The sequence below is a fragment of the Onychomys torridus genome, chromosome 7 (assembly GCF_903995425.1).
Source record: "Onychomys torridus chromosome 7, mOncTor1.1, whole genome shotgun sequence".
Taxonomy (NCBI): Eukaryota; Metazoa; Chordata; class Mammalia; order Rodentia; family Cricetidae; genus Onychomys; species Onychomys torridus.
The window spans coordinates 71,633,950-71,656,290 of NC_050449.1; the positions used below are offsets into that span (position 1 = coordinate 71,633,950).

A 22,341-nucleotide genomic window follows, 5' to 3' on the forward strand; every position below is an offset into this window, starting at 1 on the left:
TGCTCACTGGCTGGTGGGTGGAGATGTCAATCAAATCTGAAGGACTATGAACTTTTATTTAACAGCTTCTGTCTCAAGTGCCTGGAGACCCGATCGTAGAAGAATAAGGTTAGTGTGTGTGTATGTGTGTGTGTGTATACACTCCTTTTGCACTGACTAGTGCACACTAAATCTACAGCCTATCATCAGCAGTTGTTTTAATTTTATGATTTATTTGATGCTCATTATTTCAAAGTTTGTTTAGGCCAGATAAAAGGCACAATTTTTTTTTTTTTGCATAGAAGATAAGTGATTGATATGATCTAGGGGTCTTAATAGGGTTCTTTTTCTCTGTCACTTAAATTATTAAAAGGCAGGAAAAATCTTGACCACAAGAGGTGTCAGTGAAGAGATCTCAAACACTATAAACAGGAGTAGACAGAATCAGCAGTTGAAGAAAAGCATTTACTGGGGATAAGGAAGTGCACACGTGCAGCGGACACACAGAGAAAAGGGCAGCACGCACATGCAGCCGACACACAGAGAAAAAAGACCCTCTGCAGAGCAGAGCACACACATGCAGTGGACACGCAGAGAAAAAAGACCCTCTGCAGAGCAGAGGCCGAAATCTTCAGTCTCTTCTCCAGGGCTGGGGTTTAAGTCTCTAAGGAGTTTTTTTTCTCCACTTAATTTAGGGTTGATCAGTTTGAAGGAAGGCTGTTTTTCTGGTCTGCAGCTGTTGCGTAAACATGTCCTGATTCAGCTTGGAACTTGCTGAACTAGTTTATCAGCAGTGGGGAGGAGGAGAAAGAAGCCTCCAAGGCCCTTGTTTTAAGGGACTTGGCTTTTGTCTCAAGCCTGGAGGGGGTAGAAGAAGCCAGCCATCTTGGAAGTTCATCTTTATTACATACCCAAACTCCCCTCTATATCTGTCTGCTTACTGGGGAGTCTCTGTAACTCCTAGTCTTTTGTGAACCTGTTTGTACACAGCTTATCTATGACTGGACATGCTAAAGCACCCTAGATTCATTATATATTTACTCAGATTTCAAAATTAAATATATAAGATTTAAGTGGAGGGTTAACTGATTGGTTGACATAAGATGCAAAGCAGAAATTGAAAATAGTTATTAGTATTTGAACGACTATATGCTTTTTTTCCTCCCTAGGAAAATCTCAAATGTTTTTTACCTGTTTAAAAAGGAGATAGGCACCAGCCATGGTGTGACGCAGTGCTTCAATAGTAAACAAAATCTTTCTGCATCTATGTGTGTGATGATCTATTACAAGGGGGTGGGCGCTCGAGGGTATCGCTCGCTTGCAAGGGAACATGCTGGACTGATGCATGCCATGTAGGGCATGGCCACATACACACCCCAGACGATGCATCCACGTGGAGAGTTCATTATAATAGAGAGATAAAGAGGAAGAGAGACAGAAAGAGGGAGAGGGGAAGGGAGAGGGGGAGGTAGGGGGGAGTGCACGCCTCAGGAGAGGAGTAGGCGGAAGAAGGAAGGGGCGGAGTTTTTCCTTAAAAAGAGACTTTTACTTCCAGACTCAGGGTGGCGCCAAGGGGCGGAATCAGACTATTAACAATGTGTCTACTCCCTGTGATGGGAAGATTTAACCCAAAGGATCACACACTGGAGTTTTCCTCCCTGTCCTACAGGGAGCTGTACTAAGCCGAGGAGCGGGAGCGGGCGGCTCTTGAAACAAACTCTGATTCATTTGTCCTTGTTTTTAGTCTTGTGCCCTGGCCTTGTGCACACAGCAGCTCACTTGGTTTATTCTTGAGTAGCTACGAGGAGGACCTAGGTAGACAAGAGTCTCTTCCTTGGCTTTACATCTTTCACCTAAGCAAACGAATAAGCCCTTGGGATTTTGTGAGCACAAACCAATCCACTTAATTGATGGGAAGTTTAGTTTCGGAGTATAAGATAATACAAGCGCCTCAGTCAGGCCCTCTGTCACACAGGAGTGGCTGCCTTAAAGTCCACATAACTGAGAGCTTTTTGGTTTCAAGCAGGAGCCTATGCTAGCTGGCGACATCAAACACGAAGATCCATGGCCCGTTAGCCCAGTGGTTAGTTCAGGGCAAGCTGGTTGAATTTTCTTTTTCTTTCTTTCTTTCTTCTTTCTTTCTTTCTCTCTCTCTCTCTCTCTCTCTCTCTCTCTCTCTCCCTCCCTCCCTCTCTCTCTCTCTCTTTCTCTTCCTTCCTTCCTTCCTTTCTTTTTCTTCCTTCCTTCCTTTCGGGAATTGAACTCAAGACCTCTATAAGGAAGAACAGACAGTGCTCTTAACCTTTGAGCCATCTCACCAGCCCTGAATTTCATTCTAGACTCAGTTTCCCAAACTTCATCTGGGTCAGGTCTCCTCATTTCATTTCCTTAAAAAAATTTTAAGGAAATTTGTGTGTGTGTGTGTGGGGGGGGGGTGTTTTGTCTGCATGTATGTCTGTGCACCATGTGTATACAGTAGGGTGGGTGTCAGATTCCCTGGAACTGGAGTTACAGACTGTTGTGAGCTACCAATGTGGATGCTGGAAACTGAATCCCAGTCCTCTGAAAGCTAATGCTATGAACAGTTGAGCTATTTCTCCAGTCCTGACCTCTGCCTTCCTAATGGGCATCTAGAAAATGATAGTGTGGCCCAGAAGTGCACTCTGGAGAATGCTGCCTTCTTCTAACAGAAACAAGGGTCTTCTTGTCTCACATGCAAATGTTACTGTCATCTTTGAGGGAGAAGGGTCATTTTTTTTAGGTTGCTATGTTCATCGATTTGCACAAGTTATCTCCTTTCAACCTCGTAACTAACCACATGAGTTACCAATGAATGGATGTGAAAAACACTATTGGTTTTGTACAAATGAGGACATTGAGGCTCATAGAACTCAAGAAACTAGTTAAAAAGAGAGGTACACTTTTTCTTTTATTGTTCGGTTGAACTAGGACCCTGTTCATGCTCAGTAAGCACTCTACCACTATGTTGTATCCCCAGCCCTGTTTTCACTTTGTATTTTGACCCAGAATCTCACTAAATTGCCCAAGCTGGCTATGGACTCTCTTTGTAGCCTAGGTAGCCCTAGAACTTACTTCCCATCCTCCTGCCTCAACCTCCAGAGTAATTTACAGGCCTGGGATACAGAGCCGAAATTTGAACTGGTAACTAATGTAATTGTATTAGGAGAAGTATGCTTCCATTTCCTAGAAGATTTTGGACTTCTCTTTTTTTTTAAGCAGTGACCCAACTAGCCAAAAGCTGTCATACATGGCCACATTCTGCTCAACCCAGCTGAGCTCTGGGTTGAGGAGCTGTACACACGCTCACGTTCTGAATCCTTGTGGGTGGGACTCAACTCTCAAGGCATCATACCAAAAGCCTACGTGGTGAACTAGCTCAGTTTAACTCAGCACATACTCGGATAACTCTTGGGGAGTAGAAACCAGAGGTTTTTGATTTGTTGGTGCTCAAGTCCATTCCTGCCTTTCAGAATTCTGCTCTAAAATAGCAGGCTGAGCAAGCCTTGAGGAGCAGGCCAGTAGGTAGAAAGTGTTCCTCCATGGTCTCTGCTTCAGTTCCTGACTTGGCTTCTTCCCTCAATAGACTGTGGCCAGAATATGTAAAGCAAATAAACTGTTTTCAGAGTTTTTAATCATAGCAACAGAAAGCAACTAACAGCAGGAAGTAAACTCAGACATTCTGTAAGGCTCTGTTCAGTTCTATAATGCTGTATTATGTGTACACCTCAGTGTGTGTGTGTGTGTGTGTGTGTGTGTGTGTGTGTGTGTGTGTAACCCAGGACTTCTTGCTTGTGAAGCAAATATTCTACCACTGCCCCCCCCCCAGGCCACCAATGTAGTGTTTGTTTTTATTCTAAGGATACTATTTCTTTCAGTATACTCAAGTTGTGAGTGACAGCATACCATTTATGCACAAAATCAAGAGCTAATTTTAAAGCCTGCTATTTCTGCTCAAGAAGTGGGACACTGTTGACAGCCTAGAGCACCCAAATGCTCCTCCCCAGTCGTAGCCACATGTTCATAAGAGCAATCTCTTAGCCTGCTTTTTCTCCATAACTTTACCTCGTGTGTGTGTGTGTGTGTGTGTGTGTGTGTGTGTGTGCGCGCGCGCACGCGCGCGCATCCCTGCACGAGAACTTCGCTTACCCTGTCGTAGCTAGACATGGGGGCAAAGCATGGAATGTGTACTAGTTTGTTTTTCAAACTTTTTTTTTTTTTTTTTTTACTTCCCATTAGGAAGCTCTGAACCAGGAGTCATGGAAGCCAAACCCAAGCTCTACTACTTTTGTGGCAGAGGCAGGATGGAGTCAGTCCGCTGGTTGCTGGCTGCCGCAGGAGTGGAGGTTGGTTCCTGGTGGGGGATGGTACTCAAGTCCCCTTCTTCCCTTTCTTTCCAACTGTTTTCTTAGATAAGAGAAAGCGGGGTGGGGGGGGGGAGACTACAGTCATGCTGTGCAGGGGAAGAGGGGAAGATGAAGGCCTGGGCGAGTCTGAAGCTCCTAGAGGTGAAAAGATCTTGGTGGAAGAACTGTACATCTAGCTCATTCCCTCCACTGGGACTAGTTGGTTTTTCTGAGGCCATTTAACCCTTGCCTCAGCACCCCACTAATGGAACGTTCATGGCTGCCAGCCGGAGCCCCAGCCCAGATGTGAGGTCTGCTGACTGGCTCTTCCCTTAACTCCAAACCCTTCCCACCAACTTTATAGAGATGTCCTGGAATTGTCTCTCTTAGTCTGCTTGCTGTCTCTTCTGGAACAAGGGCTCAGTGTGGTCTTTGTTTTCCACAATTCCCTTTAGAGACTCTCCCTTAGTCTGTGTATCCATCCTACACCATCTCAAGATGTGAAGGACAAAACCACCCTCCCAGAGCTTTAGGAAACCCACCAGTAAAGACTGCAGCCTCACTTGAGTAGGATCTTTGGGTCTCAAAGAGGAAGAGGCGGGGGAATCACTGGAGGAGTCTGGGGCAAATACAAACATTTGGAGGAAGGGAAGAGCTGGTCTAGGCAAAGAAAATGGGAAAACAGGGGCTTGGGGATTCTTGATGTAGGTAAACCCCCCAAAGGTTTTCTTTGGTCCCTTCAGGCTCATCCAGCCAGTAGCCCCCCAGCCACATACATCCCAGGATAGCTGTGAATGCAGTCAACACATTAGTAAATGACAACATCATGTCACAATGTCAAAAGGCTGTACACCCCTGACAGCTGATCTCTAAATACACACCCCATCATGCTTTTAGGTGCAAGCTGACAGCTTCATGGTTCCCTTTTAGATTTTATTCTGAAGGCTGTAAGGCATTTCCAAAGGATGTCAGAATTTCTCTCTCCTTGCTTCCTATCTTAAAGTTATAACTATGTCTCTCTTTCCTTAATCTAGTTTGAAGAAGAATTTCTTGAGACAAGAGAACAATATGAGAAGTTGCAAAAGGGTGAGCCTTGACTTATTCAATGCTGTCTTATCGAAAAAAAAAAAAAAAAAATGCAGGTCCCAGGAACGGCAGCTACTAGAAGGGGCTGGAACCAACATTCCCACACACATTGACTTATTAATCCCAGTTTTCCTGTTGCAAAGCTAGTGTAATCTGATCTCTTCATATAGACCAAGCATCTGACAGCACTGGCCTCAATGAATATAATAGTATAGGTCCCTTAGTTCTGAGTGGCTCAGCCCTGACTTCCTTTAACAAGTCTTATCTTGTCTTGTCTTGGTGGCTGGGGACACATAAGAAGGATAGCCTCTACATTTTGTAGTTCATACCCATTTTTTCATAGATTTATCAAATTGTGGCACACAGGATAGACTTGAGACTGAACCATATCCATCTTTTACTTTAAAAATTCATCCTCTGACAATTCCATTCATGTATATGAATTATTTTGATAAAATCCCATTGCCCTCTCTTATCCCTCCCTCCCACCCACTGAATGTTTTCTTCTTTCCAATAAGTCCCCTTCCTACTTTTATGGCTTTTTTTTTGAACTCACTGAATTTAATTAGAATTGTTTGCATGAGCATGATTCGGAGGTTATTTGCCAGAGCATGAGCAACTGACAAGTGGTTATACCACTGAAGAATATGACTCCCCCTCCTCCAGAATCCACTGTCAATGGCTCCTCAAGAAGAATGGGGCCCCGAAAGCCCCTCCTGCATCTGTGATGGAATGTTGATGGACCCAATCTTGAACGAGTCACAGTGACCGCAGCTGCTGTGACTTCATGGATGCAATGACCCAGAGACACCACTTTACAGCATCCCTCCCCACCTTCCCACTCTTACAGTCTTTCTGACCCCTCTTTCAAGATGCCGCCTAAGCCCGGGGAGACTGATATAAATGTCCTGGGCAGGCTCCAGTTACCTTCTCAGCTCTTTGATCACTAATGAGCCTCTGCATTAACTGCCACTCACAACAAGATACAACTTTTTTGGCCAAGGTTGACCTCAGCACTAATATGTGAGCATAAATAGAATTATTTAAAAGGTAGTTGGACAATGTGTCTACTTAGCAAGACAGAGTAGTAGATACTGTCTTGAGTTTATGACCTCCTCAGCCATAGACCTTGGACCGAGTTACAGCATGAACCCTTCCATATGGGGGGCGGGGTCTAAAATTCAATCAGAAAGCAGTTGATTATCCCCATAATAGTCACACCACTATTGTGCCAGTTAGCACATTTTGCAGGGCAGATCAATATTGTAGCATGCAGGGTCTACATCTGGGTGAGATCATCGATGGGTAGCCTACATAGTGTGTTACAGAAGGATAAAAGCAGGGATGAGACTTCTAGTTCAGTTCAAACTTGATTTCCCTATGTCCTGAAACCAAAGTGAGTGGTGTTTTCAAAATGAAGGTCTAATCACTTAGCTCTGGTGGGAAACCAAGACCAGTGCAGTAGCTGCCTTATTTGGGGATCTCTAGGACCTCCCAAACCAATGACTTCCAGGGAGACTCCTATACCTGGTATTTGTATATAATTTTATAATAACCCACAGGTGCTGGGAACAACATTTACACATCAATTCAGTGTATCTCAGTTCACCCTCTCTCTTTTAAAAAGCTATTTTTAATTTGTATCAGTAGCTTAGGGGGCTAGCCTCCAGCTACCACCAGGGTATGCAAAAAAATCCACATAGGTGGTGAGGGCTTAGGAAAAATTCTTATCTCTCTGAGGGCTGGAGTTTTTCTATCTGAGAGTATTTAGAAATAAATTTATATCTATCTGAGGGGTAAAATAAGGAAACACACACTTTCTGACCATAACTTACCTCTTTTACTTCATCTAGAAAGATATCTTTGTCTGAAAATCTGTCTCCACATGTTATTTCCCACATTGTTACATTCTCCATACAGCCAAGTTACATTTCACATTGTTACATCCTCCATACATTCTCCACATAGCCACATACCTCTTTTGCACCGTCGCATCTACACATTTTTTACTCTGTTGCATTCCTTCACATATTATTACATTATTTCTTCACTCTTCACCCATTCTTTCTCTCATTCATTCACTCTCTCACCTTACTCTCACACTTCTTCTTTCTGTCACACTTCTTCTCTCTGCCCATACAGCTACATGCCTCACTTAGCACGCACACCTAGACACACTCACATGATTACTCTTACCCTCTGCCCAGCCCTTACACCATTCCTTCACACTGCTCCATCTCCTCACAGCCAAACTCTGCACAAAATTGCATGTTACACTTTCAGGGTCCAACCCAATCTCATAACACATGATAAGTCACAGTTTCTCTCAGGCTAGGAAGCCTCCACTGTTTTGAGCAGGAGACAGTGTGGGACAGCAGAGGGGCCTGGACAAAGTCAGAAAGTTCACTGTCATTAGCTTAGCTGTTCTGAGACCAAGTGAGTTTGGTAGATTACACTCACTTCCCTTGGCCTCTGAGATGTCGTCTGTAATAGAAAATAATTAAACTAAATAGTGTTAAAGATGTTTCCCTCTTTTTTGATCTGGGTTTTTTTAAAAAAAAAAAATCTCTGAAAAAGATGGTCAGCTTCTTGGACCAGTCATTGTTTCTAACTGGTCTTATCACTCATAAGCACAGTGCCCAGCACTAACATTCAGTGTTGAATGAATGTGGAAATCTGGTGATGTAGTACAGCCAGTGAGCCTCCCCATTCATCATAATTCTGGTATTTGCAAAGAATGATTGCAAGGTCATCTACTTAATGAAACTATGTAAATGGGCAGACAGAGACTGTTTCACATCAGAAAGCAAACTGAGAGAAGCCAGAGACTTGCCTACCACATCTGGGAAGAGAGAGACAATGGCTTGGAGAGCTGTCTTGCTTCTTACAATGGTGTTCACCATCTTCCAGTGCCGTTGACTCAAGTGAGCAGCATTAGAAATCAGAGAGGTCCTGCTGGGCAGTGGTGGTGCATACTTTTAATTTCAGTACTCTCAGGAGTCAGAGGCAGGCGAATCTGTGAGTTCAAGGTCAGCCTGGTCTAGAGTACGTGTTCCAGGATACCCAGGGCTACACATAGAAACCCTGTCTCAGGAAAAAAAAAAGAAAGGAAGGAAGGAAGGAAGGAAGGAAGGAAGGAAGGAAGGAAGGAAGGAAGGAAGGAAAACCAGAGAGGTCCTATGACCATTACAATGCACTATTGAAGTATGGCTCCAAGTTTGGGCAAAGTTTCTCAATCATGATGACAATATGCAGATGTTGATGGGAATTGAAGATCTATTCTCTTCATGAGAAGAGCACCATATTTATTTTCACACATATTATAATCACAAATTACACAAAGACCTTTGGTCAGCAATGAACTACATACATGAATGGTATTCTCAGAAGATTATTTTGTTTAGTGACTCCATAGGCATCTTAGACTGTGTGAGTACATACATGCTACAGTGTCCACACAAGGACAAAATTAGCTAACACACAAGTCTTAGAAGGTTTCCCTGCTGTTAAGCAATATTAAACTGCATCTATGTAAACACTTGGGGGGTTGGGGATTTAGATCAGTGGTAGAGCGCTTGCCTAGCAAGAGCAAGGCCCTGGGTTCGGTCCTCAGCTCTCGGGGGGCAGGGGGGACAAAATAACAAAAAAGACAAAAAAAAAAAAACCAAAAAAAAACAAGGTAACTGTAAACACTTGGTTTTGATTCACTTGGGTTATCGGCATTGTTTTATAGGTATTCTCTCCTTTCAAAGGCCTGCTAAATAGATATTATTGTTAGAGGTAGGACGCTGAAGCTCAGGTAAGTAGCTCGTTCAAATGTGCATGGCTAGAGCGGACGACTGTGTGTGATGTGCCTTTGTGGCTGTATCCTTCCCGCTGTCATGTGTGCCGACAGCGGTGCATAATGTGCTTTTAAAAGAATGATACTTCCAGACCTCAACCCCAACTCAGAACATCTGGGGATAAGGCATTCTTAGCAGCTTTTCATGCCCAGAGACTTTTTCACAGCTCAAGCTTTGAGAACCAGAAATTATATGTATGTATGTACACATAATTTACTCAATATAAAACACATATATAGAACAAGTTTATATATATTAAATATAGAAAAATCATTGCTGTTGTTCAATGCACAAAAAAAGCATGAAGTAATCAGACAAAGCTCAGATGGGACACGAAACAAATGATTGGCATTTCTTACCCACTGGAGCCTGCCCTTCAGCACTTTAACTAAAAATGACGCCCTTCCGTGGAGTTAGTTGGGCCATCCTGCAGACGGACTGCCACCACTGAAACCGTCGAAGATGAGTATCTCACCCTCTCTTTCACATCGCAGATGGGCGCCTGCTTTTTGACCAGGTACCTCTGGTTGAAATTGATGGAATGCGGCTGACACAGACTAGAGCCATCCTCAGCTACCTTGCTGCCAAGTACAACTTGTATGGGAAGGACCTGAAGGAGAGAGCCAGGTACCTCAGTGTTCATTCCTGTTCTAGATTTTCAGGCAAGCTTCTGTGGTCTTATACCAAGTGAAACCTGATTTGATTGCATCTTTCAACCAGACCTGAAGAGGGGGAAGTGAGGGAACAAAGGGGAGGTGCTGTGGCTAGAGGCAGCATGGCTCGTGCAGAATTCCGCTCACACATCCTACTCTCTCTTTTATATACAACTCATACTAGTCAGCTTATAGTGTTCTCATATTCATGCCTAGCCAACTGTGTTCTCAGGAAATGACCTAGTAAAAAGGATTTTACATGAAGGTACTGATTCAGCAAACAAGCCTTGAACATTGTAACGATGATCTATTTTGCTATCAACTTGAAAGAGATTTCAATTAGCAAGCACTTGTCTATGGGTTTCTGGGTGGCCTCTATCTGGCCTAGGCTGGACTTACCCCAGATGGACTCACCCATATGTCTGCCAGCCAGTAGTTAGCTGGGCAGCTCTGGATTTGAGTATTGCAAATTGTAGGTTCAGGGAGGAATAAGCCATGTGGCTCCATAACTGCCATTCTAATCTTCTCGTGACATGGAGGCAGAATTCTGAGTGGAAGAGCGTACGTATCACAAGCTCAACCCAGAACTAGTCCCTCATGCTTCCGCCTTATTCATTAGCCAATCACAAGGTCAGCCTGGGAAAAAGCCCCCCTGAAAGGACCTGACAGGACTCATCATAAGTCCTGGAGGATGAAAAGCTGTAGGGTTTTGTTGTTGTTGTTTTGTTTGTTTTTTGCATCTGTAAACCATAGATATCTGCTCCATTAGATGCTGTCCTGGAATGACTAAGGATAGTTGTATTATTATAGTTGCATTATAAAATAGTTTGGTTTCATGATAGATAAGTAGACTTATAAAATTTAATTTAGACTAAAATCTCGTCATGGCAAACATGGATGCGGTAGAGTGGTCAGTACGTATAGAAGATGTGGAGGTAGAAAACCCCAAGTTCCATTACTTAGAAAACTGAGAAAGAGCGTCACATGGGAACGAGCAAAGCTCAGAAGCAGCAGCGTATTCCTACATTCCCACACCTTCCCACATTGTGGAAGCAATTCCACGATCTATAAATACTGTGCATTTTCACTGTTTTGATGTATACTTTTTATTAAGTGTTTTTAAATCTCAACATAGAGGCATCTATTACCTTTCATACATCCTTTCATTCAATAACATTTTCAGAGCCTCTACTATACCACCTGGCTAGATCTGGTTCTAGAAATCACTCCTGAGAATGGAAGATTTGAAGGAGAATCAGACACCATTTGCTAACACTATGCATCCTATCCAGGGCTACACTAGGAAGCCTCCACTTGAAGGCCCCATTCCAATGGGAGTCTATGGTGTGTTTTCAGGATCGACATGTATACTGATGGCACCCTGGACCTGATGATAATGATCGCCTCTGTTCCATTCAAACCCCCTGAGGAAAAGGAGGAGAACTATGCTTTAATTGTGAAGAGGGCTAAAACCCGCTACTTCCCGGTCTTTGAAAAGGTAAGCATATTTCCTAATAGGCAGACTATTTAAGAATGAGTGTTCAAAAAGATGTGGGTACCAGTGGGTGAAAGCACCTGCTGCTGTCAGGACTGAGAACTTGAGTTCAGTCTTGGGGACTCAGAAGACGGAAGGAGAGAACCAACTCCTGGAAGCTGTCCTCTGACCTCGTCATGTGTGCCATGGCAAATGCACCCCCACCCCAAACATAGTCACACAGGGTAAATAAAAATATAAAAAGACAGGGTGTATCAGAGCTTTCCTGCTGTAGGGTCTGTGGTGGTTTGAGGATAGCCATGAACGATAGGCTTGTAGGTTTGAATACTTGAACTCCGGTTTATGGAACTATCTGGGAAGAATTAGGTGGTGTGGTCTTGTTGGGGGAGGTGTGTCACTGGGGTGGGCTAGTGAGCTCTCGCTGCCTCATGTTGCTTGTGTTTCAAGATATAAGGTCTCACCTACTGTTCCAGCACCATGCCAGCCTGCCTGCTGCTGTGCTCCCTGCCACAGTTGCAATGGACGCTAATCCTCTGAAACTGTAAGCCCCAAATAAACTCTTCCCTCATAAGGTGTTTTAGTCATGATGTCCTAGCATAACAGTAGAAAAGTAACTAAAATAGGGTTAAAATTTTTTTTAAAGTTTTATTTTTTATTTTATGTGAATGGGTGTTTTGCCTGCAAGTATGTCCATGTACCACAAGAATGCCTGCCTGCCTGGAGCCTATGGAGACCAGAAGAAGGCATCTGATCCCCTAGAATTGGTTATAGGTAGTTGTGAGTCACTATGTAGATTTGGGAATTGAACCCAGATCCTTGGAAGATCAGTGTTCTTAACCACTGAACCATCTTTCTATCCCCTTTAGTCAAACTTTAATAATATGGATTCCAGAACAAGTTACAAGGAAAATTGTAGAACCTCTAATCAAACAATTTCTGTTCTGTTCTTTTGAAGACTCAGTAAACCATTAGCCCAAGGTGTCACCATCTTGAATTCACTGGCCAGCACTGGAGGCTAACTGTGCCTTAAAAAAAAACAAAACAAAAAAGAAAAGAAAAAGACAAAAGCTTTTTTAAAATTAGAAACTTGTGCAGCATTCGGTGGAAAATGCTAATGAAAAATGTCTTCACCGCACATCTAGGGCAGTGTGTAGGATGGTAAGGAAGACCCGTCAGTGCGGGTCCCACAACTAAAGGTTCTGTCGGATATTGTGTAAACTATGGTACAAAGCTCTGTCAGTCTCCAGTGCTCTAGATGAGTTCTGTTGATCCATGGACAATTGTCAGTTGTTACTGAAGCACCTTTCATTTACATTGTCACACAGTTTAGTCTGCCTTAAACTGTAGATTTTAAAACCAGGCAGTCTCTACCCCAATTCTTCCCAAAGCATTTAAAAATAATGTGTTTATTCAAATCTGGGTCAAACTCAACTTTACAGTCCTGATTAGAAAATGTAGGCTTCCTTTTTATCTGTTAGGTTCCTCTCCTTGTCTCCCCTCCTCTTCTTTTCTATTGCATTTTTATGTGGTTTCCTGGGCTGGATTTTAGTCAACACAACATACTCCTCTGTTCCCAAATGTCCTGTGATCTGGAAGTTGAAATTCTAATCTTTATTGGACTCAGGTCCAATTTCTTGGCCCCCAGCATACTGCATAGATGGCATTTTGTAAATCATCAAGGAGCACAAGTTGTCTGATTGTTGGTCTTTGTACAATGTTAATGCAATAGACAATGCCAGCACACACTATTAGTAGATGTGAAATACTGATCTATCTATCTATCTATCTATCTATCTATCATCTATCTATCGTCTGTCTGTTTCTGTCTGTATCTATCTATCAATCCATCCATCTATCATCTATCATCTATCTATCTGAGACAGGCTCTCATACTGTACCCAAGCATCATACTTAACTGTGACTATAGTCCAAGCTGGCCATGGCCTCATCCTCCTGTCTCCTTCTAAGTATGTGATTGCAGGTGTGATTCACCATTCCACCTCTCTTCATTCATTATATAGAATATTCTCTACACAAAGACTCTCCCAAGCCAAGTGCAATAGGGTACTCCGGTAGGTAGGTGGACTTTTCTTTCCTGCCTGCCAGTTTCCAAATAACCAACATAGATATAGTTAATATTAACTATAAATGCTCGGTCAATAGCTCAGGCTTATTACTAACTAGGTCTTACAACTTAAATTAACCCATTTCTATTCATCTATATGCTGCCACATGGCTCCTGGCTTTACCTGTCCTCCAGCATGTCTTTCTCCCTCTGCATCTCCTGGCAACTCTTCCGACTCTGTCCTTCTTCCCAGATTTCTCCTAGTCTGGCTCTCCCAGCCAATCTCTTCCTGCCCAGCTATAGGCTAGTTAGCTCTTTATTAACCAATGAGAGTAATATACATATGTACAGTGTACAAAGATTGTTCCACAGCACCTGTATTCTCAGAACTTTGGAGATAAGACAGTGGAGGATCTGAAGTTCAAGATCAGCCTGCTACATAGCTAGACAGAGACAGAGAGAACACAAATCTCTCCTTTGTGACATATTTAGTTACTCTGGAGTGAGGTTTATATAAGCAATGAAGATAAATGCTTTCTTTTTATTTAGTACTTACAAATAATTACTTAGCATACTCAAAGAGGAGTAATTAGTGTGTTATTAGTATTATTTTGGTTTTATCCTATAAGTAGCTTCATGATACTATTTTCTTTTTTTTTTAGATTTATTTATTTATTTATTATGTATACAGAAGAGGGCACCAGATCTCATTACAGATAGTTGTGAGCCACCATGTGGTTGCTGGGAATTGAACTCAGGACCTCTGGAAGAGCAGTCAGTGCTCTTAACCTCTGAGCCATCTCTCTAGCCCTCATGATACTATTTTCTACCCAAGATTTCAACATGTTTGTCTTAGTCAATGTTCTATTCCTGTGAAGAGACACCATGACCATGGCAACTCTTATAAGGGAAAACATTTAACTGGGGCTGGCTTACAGTTTCAGAGGTCTAGTCCCCATCATGGTGGGGAGCACGGTGGAGTGCAAGGAGACGTGGTGCTGGAGAAGTAGATGAAAGTTCTACATCTGGATCCTCAGGCAGCAGGAAGAGAGAGACTCTCGGCTTTGAATGAGCTTTTCAGACCTCAAAAACCATCCCCAGTGACACATTTCCTTCAACAAGGCTACCCCTCTTAATCCTTTCAAATAGCGCCACTCCCTGATGACCAAGTATCCAAATCTATTAGCCTATGGGGGTCATTCTCATTCAAACTGCTATAATGTTTATTGTGCTTAATTTGTTTAAAGATCTTATTCAGAAATATAGACTATAAACAGAAACTATGAGTATTCCTCATCACCAAGAGATAAGTGTAAGAACTGGTTTCATATATTTCCACCCAGTTTTTAAAAATATAAATAGAGGTGTTTTCTTTTCAGTTATAGATAATTGTGGTTATATTGAAGTTACTTAGGCTACTGTTTTATCATTTAGAAGATTTTCCAAAGCAGAATTTCTTGGTAACTACTACTTGGCATTAACAAATGTCAATACTGCTACTTTCTTGCTTAAGACCTTTCTTTTTTTTTCATTAAGAATTTTTTTAAAATGTATTTATTATGTATACAGTGTTCTGTCTGTACGTATGTCTGCCGGCCAGAAGAGGATACCATATCTCATTACAGATGGTTGTAAGACACCATGTGGTTGCTGGGAATTGAACTCAGGACCTCTGGAAGAACAATCACTGCTCTTAACCTCTGAGTCATCTCTCCAGACCCTCATTAAAATTTTTTTTAAATTTAAAAAAAATTTTAATTTATATGTATGAGTATTCTGCCCGCCTGCATGTCTGTGTATCATGTGTGCATCCAGTGTCCATGGAGGCCAGAAGAGAGTGTCAGATCCCCTGAAATGGAGTTAGAGGTTTAGGTTCATGTGCTATTACTCACTGAGTCACTTGCCAGACCCCTTTCTTATATGTATTATTCCCTCTTTGTGGAGTTAACCATATTTTATGTATTTGTTACTCAAAGCTAACTCTGGTATCTTTTTATATTTACTTTCCTCTGGGTACTGAGAAATTAACTATTTACAGGTTTGGCCTTCTTATTCCATCGCTGACTTATTTTGATTTGTGCCATAGCAGCTGGGCTCTCAATAATCCTAGCTCCCATGTGCCCCTGTACTGGTAGGTACAGTTTTCCTTTAGTTCCTCCACGCTTTTCAGAAAGTGTCAGTACTTCACCACGTAAGGGCCTTCGTAATCACTGACTCATTCCCAAAGAGATCACATCAGTTCATGGTACGTGCAAGAACGTTGGCTTCATCTGTTCTGGCTAGCTCTGGAGATCACCCCCAAAACAGAAGACTCCTCAATGAGCATCACGGTACAAGCATTCAAACAGGCAAATCATTTGCCTCACTACTTCCATTCAAATATGATTTTCTTTTCTGTAGATTTTAAAAGACCACGGGGAAGCTTTTCTTGTTGGCAACCAGCTCAGTTGGGCAGACATACAGCTGTTAGAAGCCATTTTGATGGTGGAAGAACTCAGCCCTTCGGTGCTGTCCGACTTCCCTCTGCTGCAGGTAGGATGCTCGGCAGGGCAGACAAAAGCCCAGGGTGATGCATCTGGAACAATGCCCGTAATAATACGTGCCTCCAAGCCAGACTTAAAACTTAAGAGAAACTGTCTCAAAAAGCGTTGTTTTGTTCACTCTGGTTACTTAGTCACACTTCCACCATAGGATGTGTTAGGGAATGAAACTTTATATGATGGGGAAATAGCAATTTCAGGTTCTAATACAAACATTTAAACTGCTGGGGCATGGAGCTCAGAGGTAGAGCACATGACCCACATGTATGAGGGCCCAGATTCAGACCCTGGTTGTTGCAAAACAAATATTGAACATCCGGGACTTTCTTGTATTCTTTTTGTCAGTGCTCTCAAAGTTTGTACTTGCAACAGCTATCTTGGTTTTTCCGTCCTGGCTCCTATCAGATGATGGTGTCCACTTTTAACGGTCCTGATGCTGGGTCATCTCTCAGTTACATGGCCTCAGCTTGTACGACGCATCCTACCATTCACACTGGCTTGGCCCTGCTTTAGCTCCCCACATTTCTCTCGGAGCCATTAGGTTTCATCTGTTAAGAACAATGTTTTCCTTAGTGTCCCCACAGGTGTCTTACTGGGGATATAAACCACATCTAAGGGCAGGTCCCATGCCCAGCAGTAGATGGCCACACAAAACAAACTCAATGGTAGTTTTGGAGTTTTCTTTTCTTTTCTTTTCTTTTTATCTTACTAGTCTTTTGCCTATGTATTATGGTTTCCAATTTTGAGTTTTTATGGGTTTTGTTCATGTGTGTGTGCAAGTATATGTGTTTCTCCTGCTCTTTCTTAGTTTTTTTCTTTTGTTCGTTTGTTCTTTTTTGTTTTATTGCTGCTGTTTGTTTTTTTTGCCTTTTGTTTTCTTAGGAGAGAGAGAGCGAGAGAGAGCCAGAAAAGGTGTGGAGTTGGATGGGTGAGGAGGTATAGAGGATCTGGAAAGAAAGAGGGGAAACCATAATCTGAATACATTATATGAAAATAACTTTATTTCCAATAAAAATGTTTTCAAGGGGATTAGTTATCATTTTAATGTGAAGAGTTTCAGGTACTCTGAATTATAAATAAAAATGTGAGCCGGGTGGTGGTGTACACCTTTAATCCCAGCACTCGGGAGGCAGAGCCAGGCAGATCTCTGTGAGTTTGAGGCCAGCCTGGGCTGTAGAGTGAGATCCAGAAAAAAGGCGCAAAGCTACACAGAGAGACCCTGTCTCGAAAAACCAAAAAAAAAAAAAAAAAAAAAAAAAATGTGTATTGTAAAAAAAAAAAAAAAGGACAACATTTCTTCCTTCTTGTTACAAAAGAAAAGGTATATTCTGGCATCTACACTATCTAAACCAAAAGATAAAAAAGACCTATAATCCTACAAGCCAAATGTTATCTACCTATCACTTTGTATTTTTCCTAAAAGAGGATTATACTAAATATTGACTTTGTGGTCTGTTTTTAATGTTCTTTTCAATAATCATGAATATATCTGTATGTCAACAAATATTCTTCTGTGGTATAATATTATTTATTTTCGTTGAGCAATAGAACCATATCATTAAAAACAAAAAACAAACAGAGCAGAGCAATATAAAAAGGCACAAGTTGAGAACCCCGTCTCTATAAAGGCCCCGTCTTCCTGTCCCCATTGTCGTTTTTACTAGTTTCTTGTGTGTTCTCTCGGTGCCCTTACTTGTGAAGACATGAGCAAATTTGCAAATGTATTCTTACCCTGGCTACAGTTTTCTTACACAAAACACGGAGCGGAAGATACTCTTCTGTGCATGTGTGTCTGTGCCACATATATGCAGATGCCCTCAGAGGCTACAAGAGGGAGCTGGGTCACCTAGACCTGGAATTTCAGATAGGTGTGAGCCCACACACAGGTGTGAGAATCAAACCCAGGTCCTCTGGAAGAGCAGTCAGTGCTCTTAACCACTGGACCAACTCTCCAGCCCCTTGGATTTGTTACTACAAAAAAAAAAAAAGCTTTCTGGATATTTTTCTCCATCTATCAATATAGATAACTCCTCTTTCCTTTCATATGTTATATTTAGAGTTCTGGGCTTAAATGTCCTGTAAGAATTTTATACACACATGCATACACACACATGCAGACACCTGAATCCCCCTGTACACACATGTGACTGGCGTGAAACCTATCATTTTGTATTTTCCAAGAAATAGATTTAGACTAAATACTGTTCTGTGGCCTGTTTATGAAACTTTTTTACAGTGATCATAAAACATTTCATGTATGCATTTTTATATATGAAGTCATTTCCCTTTTTTATTTACTTTGTTGCTTTAAATGTGCTTTTATGCAATTTATTTTTGGCAGTTCTTCTCATGTGTATAATACTTTCTGATTACTCTCATCCCTGCCCTCTCCCATCCCTCCTCTGTCCTCATCAACCCTCTCCACAGTCCCTTTGTTTCGCTTCAGGACCACTGAGTTTAACCAGGGTCATCCCCATGAGCATGGGTGTGGAACGGTCCACTGCGGCATGGGGGGCTCACCAGTGACCACATCACTGAAGACAACGATTCCCCTCCCCAAGCATCTATCAATCCTCTACCATTCATGACTGACTGTTGACAGGGACAATCCCCACCCCTTTATTTATTTATTTATTTATTTATTTATTTATTTATTTATTTATTTATTTCAGATAGGGTCTCACTGTGTAGCCCTGGTTGGCCTGGAACTCACAGACTTCCACTTGACTGTACTTCCTGAGTGCTTGGATTAAGGGCATGTGCTATCACACCTGGATCACTTTCCCTTTCATTTTAAAAAATACATTTTTTAAAATGTATGTTTGCCTGTATGTAAACCTGTGTTCCATGTACATTCAGTACCCGAAAGAGGACAGAAGAGCGTATTGGATTCCCTGGAACTGGAGTTACAGATGGCGGTGAGCTGCCATGTGGGTGCTGGGAATTGAACCTGGTCCTCTGGAGGAGCAGCCACTGCTCTTAACCTCCGAGATGTCTCTCCAGGCTTCAGTCATTTTCCCTGTTTTGAAAGCACACGTTATTTACAAATTGCCACTGTGTTAGAATTCTTCTAGCAATTTCTGGTTTTTGTTGTTGTTTTTTGTTCGTTTTGTTTTTTAAAATTCTGTATGTCTTCTACATCATGTGTCTTGATCCCATTCATTTCCCTGACCCTTCCCATCCAGCCCCCACCCTGGCACACCCCTCAAATAAAACAAAATTTAAGATAAAAAGAAAAGAAACTTTAAAAAGGAAAAAACTTAAAAATGTTGTCATGGAAGCTGCAGTGTGACACAGTGAGTCCTTCCATGAACCCCTTTGTCCATTCATCTTTATTTGCAAGTGTTCATTGCAAAGAGTCATTGGTCTGGTTCCAGGCCTCTGGTTTCTACTACTCTGTCGATCGATCAATACTGGGCCCACGATAGGGTTCCTCCTGGATATCCTGTTGTTGGCCTATGTTGTGGAGATCTTGCAGCTTTGGGTCTGCAGGTCAGGTCCCTTCACGTGCTCCAGCAGATCATAAATGAGGTGGGCCAAGTCATATCCTTGGGTCTGGGCCTGGGCAGCTGTAGGGTTGGTCCACCAGATGTGAAATGGGGACAGTTCTCCCATGCTCACAACTTTGGGGTTGACTCACCCATACCTGCACTAACAGGGTTGGGTCTATTGTGCTGCCCTAGCATGATGTAGGTTAGTGTTGTTTTTTAGTCAGGGTTTCTCTGTGTAACGGGCCTGGCTGTCCTGGAACTCGCGCTGTAGACCAGGCTGGCCTCTAACGCAGATCCACCTGCCTCTGCCTCCCGAGTGCTGAGATTAAAGGTGTGCACCACCATTGTCCAGAAGCTATTTCTCTCTCTCTCTCTCTCTCTCTCTCTCTCTCTCTCTCTCTCTCTCTCTCTCTCAATATATATATTTATTTATATATTCCAGGGTTATGTTAATTATTGATAATCACTTTGGAAGTAACCACTGAAGCATGTTTAAAATGTCTAGGTAAAATCGTGGCCTTCTGGAATTTTGAAAAGAAGCCTTTTTGTAGCTCTGCAAGTGACAGAAAGGCAGAACCTGAGCTGAGGAGAGGGCGGAAGAGAGTCCAGGAAAGAGCAGGAAAGCCGGCTTTGCTAAGCACCAGCAGGAGAATAGACAGACCATCCTTTCAAAGGTGAAAAGTTAATTACTACAGGCTCAGCCTGAGGCTTAAGGAAGAATACCATTTTGTGTAGCTAGGGGCCAAGCTGGCTTCTGGGTGATTGCCTGAGCAGGGTGCCTGAGTGGAGACCAGTACAGGACCGGAAGCTACATGTCAGAGTGCACCCAGCCTGTGCGTCTCTCCCAGATCCCACAGCTGGACTACCTCGTAAATATCTGGTAGGACAAGTGCAAGCCTCCGCTTCTACCATTGTTCCTTTCGCTGTATTACCTCATGCCAGTTCTCAGAGTTATCTATACATAAAGAACATTCTCATGAGCTCTAGTTGCTCTTCCAGAGGAGGCAGGTTCGATTCCCAGCCCTCATGGTGGCCCACAACCAACTGTTAACTCTAGTTCCAAGGGAATTCCGTGCCCTCTTCTGGTCTCTGCGGGAATTGCATACATATGGGGCTCAGATCCGCATGCCAGTAAAACAGTCAAACATACAAAATAATAAAAGCATTTTTTTTTTAGTATAGATGAAGAGCCCTTTCTAAATCTAACAGATCTAGTCAGGGACTAAAACAACAAATCCCTAAATTTAGAACATCAGCACAGAGAGTACCATGCTTCTAGCACAGGAGGACCATGGTCCTCCTGGGAGGGTCTGGTGATTCTTGAAGGGTAAGGTGCTCCTTGGAGGTGAGGGTGCTGCCCAGAGGGTGTGGTATGCCTTTGAAGGCAAAGTGTTTGTCAGAGAGTGTGATGTTTATCTGAGGCGAGGCTGTTGCTGGGAAGCCAGCTCCTGAAGGCTCCAATCGGAAGGCTCTGGATGGCACGCTCAGCTGGCCCTTGCTAACGTGTTCCAGCACACTCTCGCTTACTGTTTCTTTGCTCACACCCTTCTGTATTCCCATTTAATAAATTCCTAGAACAAAACTCAATAGGCTAAAGAATACAAATATGTAAGTGCTGTGGATATTGTTCTGAATAAATAAAATGCGTTTGGCCAGTGGCCAGGCAGGAAATATAGGCGGGACAAGAGAGAAGAGAATTCTGGGAGGTGGAAGGCTGGAGCGGAGACACTGCCAGCCGCAGCCATGACAAGAAAGATGTAAGGTACTGGTAAGCCACGAGCCACGTGGCAAAGTATAGATTAATAGAAATGGGCTAAACATAAGAGTAAGAGCTAGACAATGGTAGGCCTGAGCTAATGGCCAAGCAGTTTGAATAATACAAATGTCTGTGTGTTTATTTTACAAGTGGGTTGTTGGAGTAACAGGGCTTGGCAGGGGCTGCAGAGAAGGTCTCCAACTACATGTAAGGTCTTTTAATATGCTCTGACCATGTTTATGCCTTAAATAAGACATTTCAACCCATGCCAGGAAAAGACAGCAAACACCCCAAGAAGTTAGTTCAGCACCAACACCCTGAGCTTCAAAGCTAAATGAGCACCCCAACCCCCATGGCAAAATTCTGATTTCTTGACGATTGTGACAGTCATTGAGCTCCTGACCTCGCTGTTTCTTGTTTCAGGCGTTTAAGACAAGAATCAGCAACATTCCTACAATTAAGAAGTTTCTGCAGCCCGGGAGTCAGAGGAAGCCACCTCCAGATGACCACTATGTTAAGGTGGTCAGGGACGTTCTGAAGTTCTAGTGGCAGCAGGTCTTAAGGAGGCTACAGCAAGGATCCAATCGCAGCGTCGCCACAGGCCAGCTACGGAGCAATGCAGAAGCAAAGGACGGATCCCAGGAGTCTTCAGCTGCAGTGGAATATTTTTAAGGCGTGTTACTTTTGTTTATGTTGCATTTGTTTATCTCTGTGAAGCTGTGTTACTGTGCCTGTCTAAAACACCTGATGGTCTAATAAAGAACTGGCCAATAGCAAGGCAGGAGAAAGGATAGTAGGCAGAGAGAATAGAGAGACAGAATCTAGGAGGAGAGGAAGTTCTAGCAGCCAGAGAAGGAGGAGGACTCTAGGGGCCAGCCACCCAGCTACACAGCAAGCCACAGAGGAAGAGGAAGATTTACAGAAGTTAGAGAATGGGAAAAAGCTCAGAGGCAAAAGATAAATGGGTTAATCTTTTAGAAACTAAAACAAGCTAAGGCCAGGCATTCATAAGTAAGAATAAGCCTCCATGTGTGTGATTTATTTGGGAGATGGGTGGTGGGACCCTCCCC

At 42.8% G+C, this 22,341-nt stretch overlaps 1 protein-coding gene across 1 annotated transcript; it reads left to right on the forward strand.

Annotated features, from left to right (window-relative positions):
• Positions 1-26: 26 nt before the first annotated feature.
• LOC118587974 (glutathione S-transferase A4) lies at positions 27-21,996 on the forward strand. The gene is made up of 7 exons (XM_036194209.1): positions 27-108; positions 4,237-4,343; positions 5,378-5,429; positions 9,766-9,898; positions 11,281-11,422; positions 15,885-16,016; positions 21,695-21,996. The coding sequence occupies exons 2-7, from the start codon at positions 4,257-4,259 to the stop codon at positions 21,815-21,817; spliced, it is 669 nt and encodes a 222-aa protein (XP_036050102.1). The 5' UTR covers positions 27-108; positions 4,237-4,256; the 3' UTR covers positions 21,818-21,996.
• Positions 21,997-22,341: the final 345 nt, after the last annotated feature.